The sequence below is a fragment of the Nicotiana attenuata genome, unplaced genomic scaffold, assembly GCF_001879085.1.
Source record: "Nicotiana attenuata strain UT unplaced genomic scaffold, NIATTr2, whole genome shotgun sequence".
In the NCBI taxonomy this organism is placed as follows: domain Eukaryota; kingdom Viridiplantae; phylum Streptophyta; class Magnoliopsida; order Solanales; family Solanaceae; genus Nicotiana; species Nicotiana attenuata.
The window spans coordinates 61,121-74,021 of record NW_017672311.1 but is presented as its reverse complement, the minus strand read 5'-3'; the positions used below and the strand labels follow the sequence as shown (position 1 = coordinate 74,021).

The 12,901-nt window shown below is 36.8% G+C and overlaps 1 protein-coding gene across 1 annotated transcript; it reads left to right on the top strand.

Annotated features, from left to right (window-relative positions):
* The first annotated feature begins 1,904 nt into the window (after nucleotides 1-1,904).
* Nucleotides 1,905-12,488, top strand: LOC109212686 (AP-2 complex subunit mu-like). The gene is made up of 13 exons (XM_019376356.1): nucleotides 1,905-2,267; nucleotides 2,706-2,883; nucleotides 5,373-5,463; nucleotides 5,598-5,692; nucleotides 5,885-5,974; nucleotides 6,065-6,113; nucleotides 6,207-6,345; nucleotides 7,307-7,423; nucleotides 8,741-8,831; nucleotides 8,910-9,052; nucleotides 11,575-11,689; nucleotides 11,818-11,862; nucleotides 11,941-12,488. Exons 1-13 carry the CDS (start codon nucleotides 2,185-2,187, stop codon nucleotides 12,019-12,021), a joined length of 1,317 nt encoding a protein of 438 aa, XP_019231901.1. The 5' UTR covers nucleotides 1,905-2,184; the 3' UTR covers nucleotides 12,022-12,488.
* The last annotated feature ends 413 nt before the right edge of the window (nucleotides 12,489-12,901 follow it).

Genomic DNA, 12,901 nt, shown 5'->3' with positions numbered 1-12,901 from the left:
GCTCAAAACTAGCCAAAAGCAACTCAAATACATGAATTAAAGCCCAAGGAAACAATTCCAAATAATAAAGATTGAATCCTTAATCAAAATCCAAAATCGGCCAAAAGTCACACCCGGGCCCGCGCCTCGGAACCCAAAAAAACTTATAAATCCGACAACCCATCGATTATGATTCCAACCATACTAGTTTTACTCAAATCCGACTCCGAATGGATGTTCAAAACTCAAAAATTCACATTATGAAACTTTAGGCGAAAACCCCCAATTTACTCTTTGAAATTCATCAACCAAAAGCTAGAATCGAAGATAAATTCATGAAATATAACCAAAACCGAGTAGAGAACACTTACCCCAATTCATATGGTGAAAATTGCTTCAAGAATCGCCTCAATCCGAGCTCCATAACTCCAAAAATGTAAAAATGGCCGAAACCCTCGAAATGTAGTACTTTATAATCTGTCCAGGCATTTCTCTTACGCGAACGCGGGAAATGCATCGCGTTCGCGACGAACAAAATTACACTGCCAACAAAAGACTCTACGCGTTCGCGATACACCCCATGCGAACGCGATGACCACAGGTGCCAAAACTTCGCGAATGCGACTCACATTTCGCGATCGCGTTGAAGAATTCACCAACTCCCAGCTGCCAAACCTCAACACTACGCGAACGCATATCCCTGCACGCGGACGCGAAGAACACCACATCAACCCATCGCGAACGCGACCAAGGAAGCGCGAACGTGAAGAACAAACACTGCACTGACCAAAATACCCATCGCGAACACGTTTCTGCATCCGCGATCGCGAAGCACAACTGAAACACCAGAAAACCAGCAATAACAACATGGTCCAAAATAGTCCGAAACCCGTCTGAAACTCACCCGAGCCCCTCGGGATCCCGTCCAAACATACCAACAAGTCCCATAACATAACACGACTTTACTCGAGGCCTCAAAACACCCATAACAACATCTAAACGACGAACACAGCTCAATTCAAAATCAATGAACTTGAAACTTCAAACTTTCACAACCAATGCCGAGACCTATCAAATCACGTCCGATTGACCTTAAATTTTGCACACAAGTCACATTTGACATTGCAGACCTGCTCCAACTTCCGAAATCGGAATCCGACTCCGATATCAAAAAGTCCACTCCCGGTCAAACTTTCCAAAATTCCAACTTTCGCCATTTCAAGCCTAATTCTACTACGGACCTCCAAATCACAATCCAGACGAGCTCCTAAGTCCAAAATCACCCAACGGAGCTAACAGAACTATCAAAACTCTAATCCGAAGGTCAAATACTAAAAAGTCAAACTTGGTCAACTCTTCCAATTTAATGCTTCCTAGCTGAGAACCATTTTTTCCAAATCAATTCCTAATAACCTCAAAACCAAAACCGACGATTCACATAAGTCATAATACATAGAACGATGCTACTCAAGACTTCAAATAGCTGAACGGGATGGAAATGCTCAAAACGACCGATCGAGTCATTACATATAGGAATAAGCTTTCCTATTTCTAGTTAAATAGATTTTCGTACTATTATAAATATGGGTATTGATAGCTTATTTGTAGAGAGCTTTCAGAGATTTAATAAAATATTTTTCCTTCAAAGACAATTTTTTTCTTCATGTTTTACCTTTATTAACTATTAAATCCCTAAATTATTTTCCAGGACTTTTTGAAATGCTATTAATGTTACGAGTAAAATTATAAAATACATGCTTATTTTTTAATTTTTTTAAAGAGAGTACAAAGTTAAAAGTGAATTACTGAAAGTGAAGGAGGGAGTACGTAATTGAAAAGTTAATGCGATGTTAAAAATCTAGAAGTGGTGGATAAATAAATTTGTACTTTTGGATGTTATAAAATGAAAAAGTTTTATAAAAACATGGGGGATAAGCACTTTTAGATTTTCCTTATAAACATTTCTAAAATGTAAAACCAGCTCGTCGGACGAATTGAACACATGCGTTATAATAATCAAAAAGCATAATTAAGATCTCAACAACAAATTTTCATTTCATTTCATATTTTTTTAATCAAAGCAGTTTCTTTCCCCAAATCGAACACTTTTCCCCCTCAAATCACCTGAAAAACCCTAGGAATCTCAAATTTTGATCTGATTTGGTGGCTATTATCGTAAAATTGGATCATTTCTGATTAGCAGCCATGCCAGTGGCGGCTTCAGCAATATATTTTTTGAATCTTCGTGGAGATGTACTTATAAATCGCCTCTACCGCGATGATGTTGGGTATTTCTCATTTTATTCCCAATTATTTATTTATTTTTTGACTCGCTTTTTGTTTATTTTGATTTATGGAATTAGTTTAAGATAATTAATTGTTGAGTTTTGAAGTTTGATGGACAAATTAGAGTTTTGCTGCTCGTTTTTGTAATGGGTGGTGCTATAAGCTCAAAGTTGGAACCTTTTGCATTGTTTGTATTGCTGTTTAAGAAAAATTAACTATGGTATAATATTTTCGCTAACTAAAAGTACTGTTTCCTGTGTAAAATTTTGCATTGCTAAAGCAAACTTTTTTTTTAACTCCGACCATGTTAGAATTTTAGTATAAACTCATATGATATCTGTTTTTTTTTGGTGTAAACTCACTTTACTGATGTAACGTAGCTTACTACATTACTCTGTTATGTTTCTCATTTAACTATAAAACTTTTTATATTTTATCAGAGGGAATATGGTAGATGCTTTCCGGATGCATATAATGCAGTCAAAAGAACTTGGTACATGTCCTGTCCGGCAGATTGGAGGCTGCTCTTTTTTGTACATGAGAATTAGCAATGTCTATATTGTGATTGTTGTTAGCAGCAATGCAAATGTTGCATGTGCATTCAAGTTTGTTGTTGAGGTAACTCTCCTCTTGCTATCAGAATCTTACTTGTGCACCTGATAATTTCGGTCTCAAGCACTGCTGTTTATTTTTTTGCTACGAAAGCTTTCATGTTCTATGTTTTCCTTTTTGTTTGGGGGTGGTGGTGGTTGGGGGGGGGGTAAGTGGAGAAGGTACATTCTTGCTCTCTGAACATCCGGTTTTTGTTGTTAAGATGCAGAGGGGAAGTATTTTGTTGCGTAATATGGTTGGAGTAGTTTTCTATTCCTCCACCCCCCAACCCCCCTTTTTTTAAAATTTTTTTGGCGACTAATTCCATTCCTAGTTGAGTTTTGCTATCTTTTCTTTTAGGTTCACTAAAGTGACAAATAATAGCCTTTGGTTGCTATTAAAAAGAAACCTTTTCAAATGAGCAGGTTTATATATCTGTCTTATGGGATCAAGTTCTGCATATCCACATGGTCAGATTTTTAATCTTAGTGAATGGCAGCCTGTGTGGTTTTTGGGTAGCTTGAGGGGATCCGTTACCTCTCATGCTTTTCATTCAGGTAATGGAAGCCTTGGGTAGAATGATGGATAGAGAAGTGGGAGATGGTTTCTTGAGGGGCAACACACAGTGAGGTTCCATAACGAGAAGTAGACATCACTTTAGTTCTGTGATGCAGACATAAACTGGCTGAGTTATCTGAGGTAGATTCTTATGTGGTTCCAGGTAACGTTAGGAAGTGTGAGATCATTTTGGTAGGTGATGTGGCAATATTGAAGATCTAGCACCACTGCTCAATTGCAGGGTTGGAGCTCTTCCAACTGCTTATCTCAATTTACTTCTGGGGTACTCCCAAGTCCCAACAAAGACCAAACAATATGGAACTCAGTGATTGAGAGAGTTGAGGAAAGGCTAGCAGGCCGACAAAAGAGGTACCTGCCCAAAGGGGAGAAAGAAGTACCAAATTAAGAGCACTATGTCGAGCATTCCTACGTACTTCATGTCTTTCCTTAATGCACTAGCCAATATCATAGGTAAATTGCGAAGGTTTCATAGGAACTTTCTGTGGGATAAACAAATGGGGAGAGGAAGTTCCACTTAGTAAGGTGGGAGGATATTATGTCTCCTAAGGAATTTGGGGACTGGGGGTCGAGGGGTGAAACATCGCTTAGTTTTCAAAAAGTCTCTAAGGGTATTAGTTATGGAGATTCTCTATGGAGGAGGTGATAGTGGAAAAGTATGGAGTGGCAGAATGGGGATGGAGGACTAAAAATATCACACTTCTTTTGAATGTGGACTTTGGAGGAATATTATGTAGGGATGGAAGATTTCATCGGCAACATAAATTTCAAGGTTGGGTATGGCAGTAAAATCAGCTTTTGGAGTCACAGGTGGTGTAGAGAAGAGATTTTGAAACTCACATTCCCGAACAATTGCAGCTTCTCAAGCCAGAAGGAGTCGATAGTACGACATATCCAAAGGTTACAAGGTGGAGGGTGGGGCAGGGGGGAGGAGTTCATGGGATATAAAGGTTAGGAGGAACCTTCAAGGCTGGGAAGTTGATGAATTCCAAGGTCTAGTTGAAATGCTTTACAAGCTAAGTACATCACACATTATTCAATGGAGATGAAGAGCAGGAAGCGATGAATTGTCTTCACTGAAGTCGTATTATCATAAGCTCTTAGTGAGGGAAGAATCGAGTTTTCTACAATTATCGGTTTGGAATTCCCAGGACACCAAGAAAGGTGTGCCTTTCTAATTGGTGGCAGTGTGAGGAGCAATCCTGAGAGCTGAAATTTTTTGTAAAAGGAGGATTGCATACGTTTGTTAGTGTTTTATGTGCATATGTTCTGGTGAAGATGTTGATCTCCCCCTCCTACATTGTCAAGTGGATACTCGCCCGTGCTGTGAGATGTTGAGATGCTTCAGGATGCAATGAGCACAGTAAAGGATGCACTCGCTAGATGGACTTTTAGAAGGAGAATTCTGAGAGCGTGGAACTTGTGCCATTGGCACTCATCTGGGTCTTGTGGAAGGAGAGATATATAAGAGCTTTGAAGGGGCAGTGAACAAAGATGTATATTTGAGGGATAGCCTCTTTTTCCTTGTTTCTTTTTGGGGCACTCATAGAGTTCCAGTTCATATAGAGGATTTGGTGTTGTTCATAGAAAATCATATTATGTTGTAGATTCTCTACTTCTTGGTATACTGCTTGTAACCCATTATTAAATTTTTTTTACCTTATCAAAAAATGTATTTGTCTTATGGATAAGAAGCATTCCGGTACCGATATAGTTTCCAATGCTTTAGTTATATAGAATTAGTGGACCTTTCCTTAAATGTACTAATACAATCTGTCTTATAAAGGGGCATTTCTGGTACCCCATAAGAAATGGAGGTTAGAAACATAATGGCATAACCATGACTTTATTGCCTAAATGTGTTTTTCTGTTTGTTGTTCTGTAAGTGATTCGGTTTTACCACAAGATTAATAGAACTGCAATCCCCAATTCTCTCGCAGGCTGTTACATTATTCAAATCATATTTTGGTGGTGCCTTTGATGAAGATGCCATTCGTAATAACTTTGTTTTGATTTATGAGCTATTGGACGGTAAGCTTTTCATAGATTATTTAGTTTCTGACATTTTTTATCTGGGTTTGACAAACAAAAAACCTTTTTTATGAAGTAACCTTTTATGTGTATAATAGTAATTGATTTTTTTCTTTATTTGTATAAAAACACAGAAATTATGGACTTCGGTTACCCTCAAAATCTTTCACCTGAAATCTTGAAACTCTATATTACTCAGGAAGGTGTTCGGTCATCCTTCTCATCCAAGGTTAGTTATTTTACGTGCTTGCTTCCATATTATGACCAAAGTGGTTTGAAAAGTTGATTGAGATTGATCTTTCTGTTTGATTTACATTTATAAAATTCATTCTTGAGATATATCACAGCAATGAGATAAACGAGGAATTTTGAGTATAATATCTATCCCTTTCTCCCTTCACAATTGCACACAATCCTGCAGCATGTAGATAAGCCAGTTCCAAATGCAACATTACAAGTTACTGGTGCGGTTGGTTGGCGCAGGGAGGGTCTTCATTATAAGAAGAATGAGGTAGTTTATTTGCTATCTTTCTTAATCTCTTAGATCGTTTATCTTCACAAGTATACATGGGTTTCTGATGAAACTTTATATATTCAACAGGTATTTCTGGATATTGTGGAAAGTGTTAATCTCCTTATGTCTTCAAAAGGTATAAAGTTTTGTAGTTTTGGTGGATGCTTTTTTCCTTCTTCTCTTATTTTTCTTCCATTTTTGGTTCTCGATTAATATATAACAATTGCAGGTAGCGTCCTCCGTTGTGATGTAACTGGGAAAATTCTCATGAAATGCTTCCTTTCTGGAATGCCTGATCTGAAGTTGGGATTAAATGATAAAATTGGTCTTGAGAAAGAGTCACAGCTCAAGTCCCGTCCTGCTAAGAGGTAGTGTCTGCATAATTGTGTGTTTCATCCTTTGTGATTATGTCAATTTGACATACCTTGTTGAGCTAGTTGTTTCAGGAAATGTCACTCGAATGTTTGTGAACTCTAGGTTACTATACTCTTTCCATTTCTTTCCTGGAGAGTTTGATTCTTTTAGTTCTTCAAAGTCTAAACTTGATCTCCTCAAACAGGAAAAAATTGAACATTATCTTTCTCTATCATTGCACCTCGTTGTGGAAAGAACATTTATGCTAAAAAATGGAACGAGGGATTAGTAGTTTTAGAGAATTACTAGCAACCTTCTGAAACTGGTAGGTCCGTGCATCGTCACTGACAGTAGGTTTAGAGGTTCAGCATTTTGCTTCTGAGTAATAATCGTGTATTATGAGATCGGTGATGTATCTTTATAGGTGAGATATACATTACCTAACCTACACCGAATGTTATGGTATCCTCTTGAATATTTTAGAAAAGAGTCGTAAAATGCTTCTACTACTTGTAAAATGTGCTTCTTTTTACATATAACTGTTTCACGATTCCTAAGATTTGAAAGCTATAGTATATAGATGTAGTAGTAGGAAATGCCTGAGAAATTGTCAGTTCTATAGTATTACATGAAAGTGGGATTTCCATTGGAACACAATTCAGATGTTCTGTATTATAGGATATTACAAGTATAGAGCATCTATTTTGCAGGTGCCTTTGAGTATGTGTTTGTAAATTTTCAAAGGTTACCTGATATCAGTTAACCTTATAACCTTAAAGAGTGAAGATAGCAGTTCACTTTGTGCCATTCTGCTTCTTTCAGTTGTTTCTCCATTTTCTGCAGTTTCATAATGCTAACTGTCTTCAGACTTTGTGATTATCTAGCTGTATGGACTCCATATTAGTTTCAGCAGTTGCATGTTTAGATAGTTATTTCTGTTTTTAACATGGTATATTTCTCTGCCGCCCGGTGCAGCGGCAAAACGATTGAGCTTGATGACGTTACTTTCCACCAGTGTGTAAATTTGACAAGATTCAACTCAGAAAAGACTGTCAGCTTTGTGCCGCCTGATGGTGAATTTGAATTGATGAAGTAAGTTTGTACTTCCTTCTGTTCATCGTTGTTTTTTGGGCTCTATTTTTTGTTCTCTTCTCAAACCAGAAGGCTTAACTACTGTTCTTCATTTGTTCTAGTAGAATAATTCTGAACGTCCTTGAAAAGTTGCTCAATGTCAAATTAGATTAATAGTACAATAATTAAGGCAGCACAAATATCAAGTGTGTCTGTCCCAGAAATTGTTTTCGGTATGTCGTGGTAAGGAGTCCGTTATTGTTATTATTATTATTATTATTATTATTATTATTATTATTATTATTATTATTATTATTATTATTGTTTTTCTTAATAACGGTGGTGTCCCAGCCAGTTTGTGAGCACCATGACTAATCCACCAGCCGCAGGAAAGAAAAGTTTCCAAGAAGGAAAGAAATTATATGGTAGCTGGAATTCTTTCCATAAAAGTTAGCACTGTTTTCTAGAACAAGGTTTTTTCTCCTATAAATAGGAGGCTTCCTCACCCCAATGCATCAATATTCTTGATAATCAGCATCTCTACAATTCTTTCTCTATATCCCTCCTAACCCTTTTATTATTTTATAACAAATTTCCTTTTTAGACCTCGTAGAATATTTTAAGCATCCTACAAAAGTCAATATTATATACCTTCACAACTGCGAAGAATTTAAGTTTGAATTATGATTTGATCTTTCACTGCGAAGTATAAACTCAGAGATTTTAAAGTGTTTAGTATCTTCTTTTGCTATTACCAAGATAATTGAAACTCAAACTGCTATTTTGTTTAAAACCGAATGGTTTCTATTATTGGGTGTCTCAAATTGATGTCTTTTTCTCCTAAAAATGGAATATTTACTTCTAATTTTATGTAATCAAGAACTTGATGGGTCCTATTATCGACATTCCAATATCCAACAAATCAAATGTATTCTTTCTCCTCCTATTGCTGCCAGTCTGTTCATGTTCCCACTCGTAAGTAATCATTTGCGTTCCAAACTCTAAATAAGTTGTGGGAAAGTTAAAAGTATTATATAAACAGCTTGAAAGTTCCAAGAGAATATTCAATTTGAGAGAAGTACATGAAAAAAATCCTTTATATCTTTGAGCAATTGAAATTGAAATAGTGTAACCTTTTGATTTATCATCTACATATTTTTGATCACTTGGAAAGTGATGACCAGTCTATATATATATATGTGTGTGTGTGTGTGTGTGTGTGTGTGGGCTTTTAAGCTCAAAATATGTAGGCAACTTCATTTTGAAGTAGTTACAGATTATACTCATATTCATGTCCATAATCTTATATAATAACACCTGAAATTTGTTTATCTTCAGGTACCGTATTACTGAAGGAGTAAATCTTCCTTTCCGGGTATTACCAACTATCAAGGAATTAGGTCGTACACGTATGGAAGTGAATGTTAAGGTTTGACATGGAATGTATTTCAATTTGAAGCATCTGTCTTATTTGATTTACTGTTGCTAAACTTGTGTTGTTTTTCAGGTTAAGAGTGTGTTTGGTGCAAAAATGTTTGCTCTGGGAGTTGTCATTAAAATTCCAGTGCCAAAGCAAACTGCAAAAACAAGCTTCCAGGTGACATCAGGGAGAGCAAAGTATAATCCAGCCATTGACTGTTTGGTGTGGAAGTGAGTATTCGATGGCTTAATCATGGTTGGCATTAATTTTTACCTCCATTTGATTTATTTCTTGAAGATGTGGTCAAACTTTTATCATGAAGCCTTCTTTTTCGTCTGACTCACATTTAGACCAGATGCCGTAGCAAATTTGACATATACTATTGAAACGCAATTAATCTGTCTGTTTCTTCAATTAAAAAGCTTGATTTCTTTGTTTTTTTTTAATGGAATCCTCCTCTTTATCACTAGCAAATAAAATTTACATGGAGGTTTCGGCGTTCCTTACCTCCTCAAGAAATGGGGGATTGAAGGGGTTTCTAAAGTTCCGTGTATCAGACACCATAAAGGAAGGACCACTCTGTTCGTCAATTAAAAATCGTTTTAAGGGTGTACTCCATTACAAATGAATCAATTTATTGTGAAAATATTGAAATGAGCCGATTTGGATTAGTCATCCTTGTATAGAAACTGGGATAATATTTTGTGTATAGGTTTTCTGTAGATTCTGGTAAACCCTTCATCTTCTAGCACATCTGACTTGATTGGCTTGCCTTTTGCATGGCTTAGTGGCCTGAATTGCTTACTTTTTTGTTGTAACCGAGAAACTTCTGAGGGCCAGTGTCGCACGGTTTGAAACTCGGTGGATAATGGGCCCGCCCTTCTACCTTCTCCACTTGAATACTAGGTCTGCAGCAGGGATCGAACCTGTGGCGTGCGCCTAACCCACGCATCACAAGGTGTGCTCATACCACTAGGCCACAGTCCTGGAGGCCTGAACCTTATACTTTCTTAAGTTGCTATAGATGTTCTCACAGATGCTATTGTGTCTTTAGCCATAATTGCTTATTATTTGAGCTGGTGTTTATGGAATCAGGAGTCAATCTCAATATACTAGTCTGCTCGGTAAAACATAGTTGTATCTGTTAGTTGCTTCTTGAAAATCCCCGAGATGGAGCTTCAGATTTGGCCAGCATGTCATTTTTGTCAATTTCCAATGAAAGGAATTGAAAAAAAGAATGGAAGGAAAGGAATTGAAGGATATTTCAATGGATTGGAAAAAATAGAACTAAGAAACATGAAAAGTTTGTTCTCTTATGCCTTTGGTGTAAAGAGGATACGCTTTGTATACATAAGCGCGTAGGGTTAGGTGAAAATAGTCTACATGCTCATATTGTCTATATTTGTGGCATCACCCTGTTGAGTTATTAATGAAATCATTTTGACTTGTGCGGTCCTTCAACCGAACTATGCATAGAAATTCACAGCTCTTTCATCACTTCAAATTCTCCCACCAGCAGAATTTCTTGGATCATCCTGGCAACATTCATATTCACTTAATTATTCTTTACAGATCTGTTTCTAATTACTAACCAATAAAAAAAATCTGTTTTATTACTATCTGCTACTTGGTGTTGTCAAAACTCAAAACTAAAAGCACAGAGAAGCGCCAAGTTTTGCTAGGACTTATAGGACAAAGTGCAATTAAAGCACGGGCCTTAGCAAAGAAAGGAGAAAATGAGAAAGCTTGTGCATGTTTGTGCATGGATAATGCAAGAAAATTAACTGAAAAACAGAAATAACAATTATGTGGACGGGAAGATATTTCTCGTCCGTATTAATCTGTGAGTTTCCACATCTAATCTCTTTGTTTTTCACTGTTGTACTGTTTTTGAAAATGACTACACTATTAAGGAGCTTGTTTCCTAATTCTTCATCTCTAGATAATAATGCACGGTTCACACTGCTCCATTTTTGTTCAACCTGGAGCAATTGAATTATTTGTTGCCGAACCATTAGCTTAGGGTGTGCCTATCACATGTACCGGTATTTACTCATGTGGTGTCTGTGTGCACATGCTATCACAGGTATTTCCACATGTATACCTATGGATGCTTTCTTTGTAGCAAGTAGAATTGCGTAGTGCGTACAGTTTCATCTTAGTAAATTTGTTTATGTAGAATGTAGAAAACCTTACACACATGTACGATACTAATCTCTATTAAGAACAATATGGTATTTTCTTTGCATGAGTTGCTTGCCTCCAAGTGCACACTGTCTGACAACTTCATGTGCTCTTGAGGGAGAGTAGGAGAAGCCAATGTTCACACTTCTCGTCCTATTGGGACTAATTGGAGGAATTGAATTAACCTAAGATCAGTTGTGTGTAACATCAGATAGTCTGGCAAAAGGAGGATCATTTCACTAGGTCCTGGATGTATATAGTAATAGATGGCTCAATTTTGAAAATTCCTGCGTCTCTTTTTTTTTTCCGGATTCTTTCTTCTATGTTATGTTTATATTTTATATATATACTACTTCAGGTTTCTAGTTTGTAGTAAAGCATACAAGTGTGTTTACTTCCATTTTTCTCTGGATCAAGGAGTTTGTCACTTTGTTGTTAATACTACTTAATTATACAATGATCATGTTCTATTTTTGTCAGTAGTCACTTATCTGTTTTTGCTGCATTCTTCTCCATTAAATCTGGTTTTTCCGAGAGTAGAATTTTCAATATGGGCAATGTGGTGCAGAATAAGAAAATTTCCGGGGCAAACTGAGTCAACATTGAGTGCTGAGGTTGAGTTAATTTCGACAATTACAGAGAAGAAGTCCTTGACTCGGCCGCCAATTCAGATGGAATTTCAGGTACACATTTGTCCCCCTACCACATGAGAATTGTGTTCCTCTACAGTTCGTAATTTTGGCATGATAACTTGTTTTACTGTGGTTTATTTGGCTCTAGTATTCATTACCAGTTCCTTGTTCGAATGCAGGTTCCCATGTTTACAGCATCTGGATTGCGTGTTCGGTTTCTCAAGGTATGTTTGGCAAAATTACAATTCAATAGTACTTTTCTTTGGTATGAAATTCAGCTTCATGTGGTTAGCTCTGTGCAGGTGTGGGAGAAGAGTGGCTACAACACAGTTGAATGGGTTCGTTATATCACTAAAGCTGGTTCATATGAGATAAGGTGCTAAGATAAAACAGCTTATGTGAGTTTGAGGCGGTTGTAGATTGATGCCCAGTGTAAAAGTAATATGTTCGAGGATGCAATCATATCAGCACTCACGCACCAGATTCTATAATTTAAATGTGCTTGGGCGAGTATAGTACTAGGATGGATAACCTTTGTAGAGTTCCCGTGTTTCGTCCCTTTGCTGACCCCAACTAGTTTGGGATTGAGGCCGAGCTTGATTATTTTTTAAATTTTTTGTTGTGGTGAGTTCTTTATGAGGACTAAAAAGAAGCCTTTGGTTAAAACTGGCACAGTCCTTATGTTTCTATTGTTGTTGGTTTGTTTGATATATTTTCCCACACAAATTACTGTCTTTTGTGTGTTTCCTGGAAATGAATTAGAAGCTGATGTTAGTATTGGTGCTGCAGCTTGCAGCCACAATTTCTTCCCATCATTTTTCTTTCTTATCTTATATGTTTACTTCCTTGAGCCGAGGGTCTATATCTCTATAAGGTGGGGTAAGGTGTGCGTACACACTACCCTCCCCAGATCCCATTTATGGAAATACACTGGGTTTGTTGTTGTTGTTGTTCTTCTTCTTGTGTGTTTACTGAGCAAATTTAACCTTCCATTAATTGAAATTTGTTCTATTTAGTTATATCTAATCCCACATTAGTGGCAACTCTCTGTGTTTTCTTAATAAAGCTATTTTGGTTTATTTATTCAATAATTTGAAGGTATGTTATGTTGTGACAATTCTTAAAACTGTCACCTCAAAATGATTTAGAAAAGTATGAAAAACATTTTTCATCATTAACAATGGTTCACGGAGCAAAATTTTCATGCGAATTAGCACTATGAAATGCATGCGATTAGTCAGGAAGCATTAGGTAAATAGCCAC

What these genes read in the sequence shown, in the direction of transcription:
- LOC109212686 (XM_019376356.1), top strand. Translation starts at nt 2,185, where the DNA reads ATGCCAGTGGCGGCTTCAGCAATATATTTTTTGAATCTTCGTGGAGAT. An exon ending in GGTCATCCTTCTCATCCAAG is followed by an intron (nt 5,693 to 5,884) that starts GTTAGTTATTTT and finishes ACAATCCTGCAG; the next exon opens with CATGTAGATAAGCCAGTTCC. An exon ending in TGCGTGTTCGGTTTCTCAAG is followed by an intron (nt 11,863 to 11,940) that starts GTATGTTTGGCA and finishes AGCTCTGTGCAG; the next exon opens with GTGTGGGAGAAGAGTGGCTA.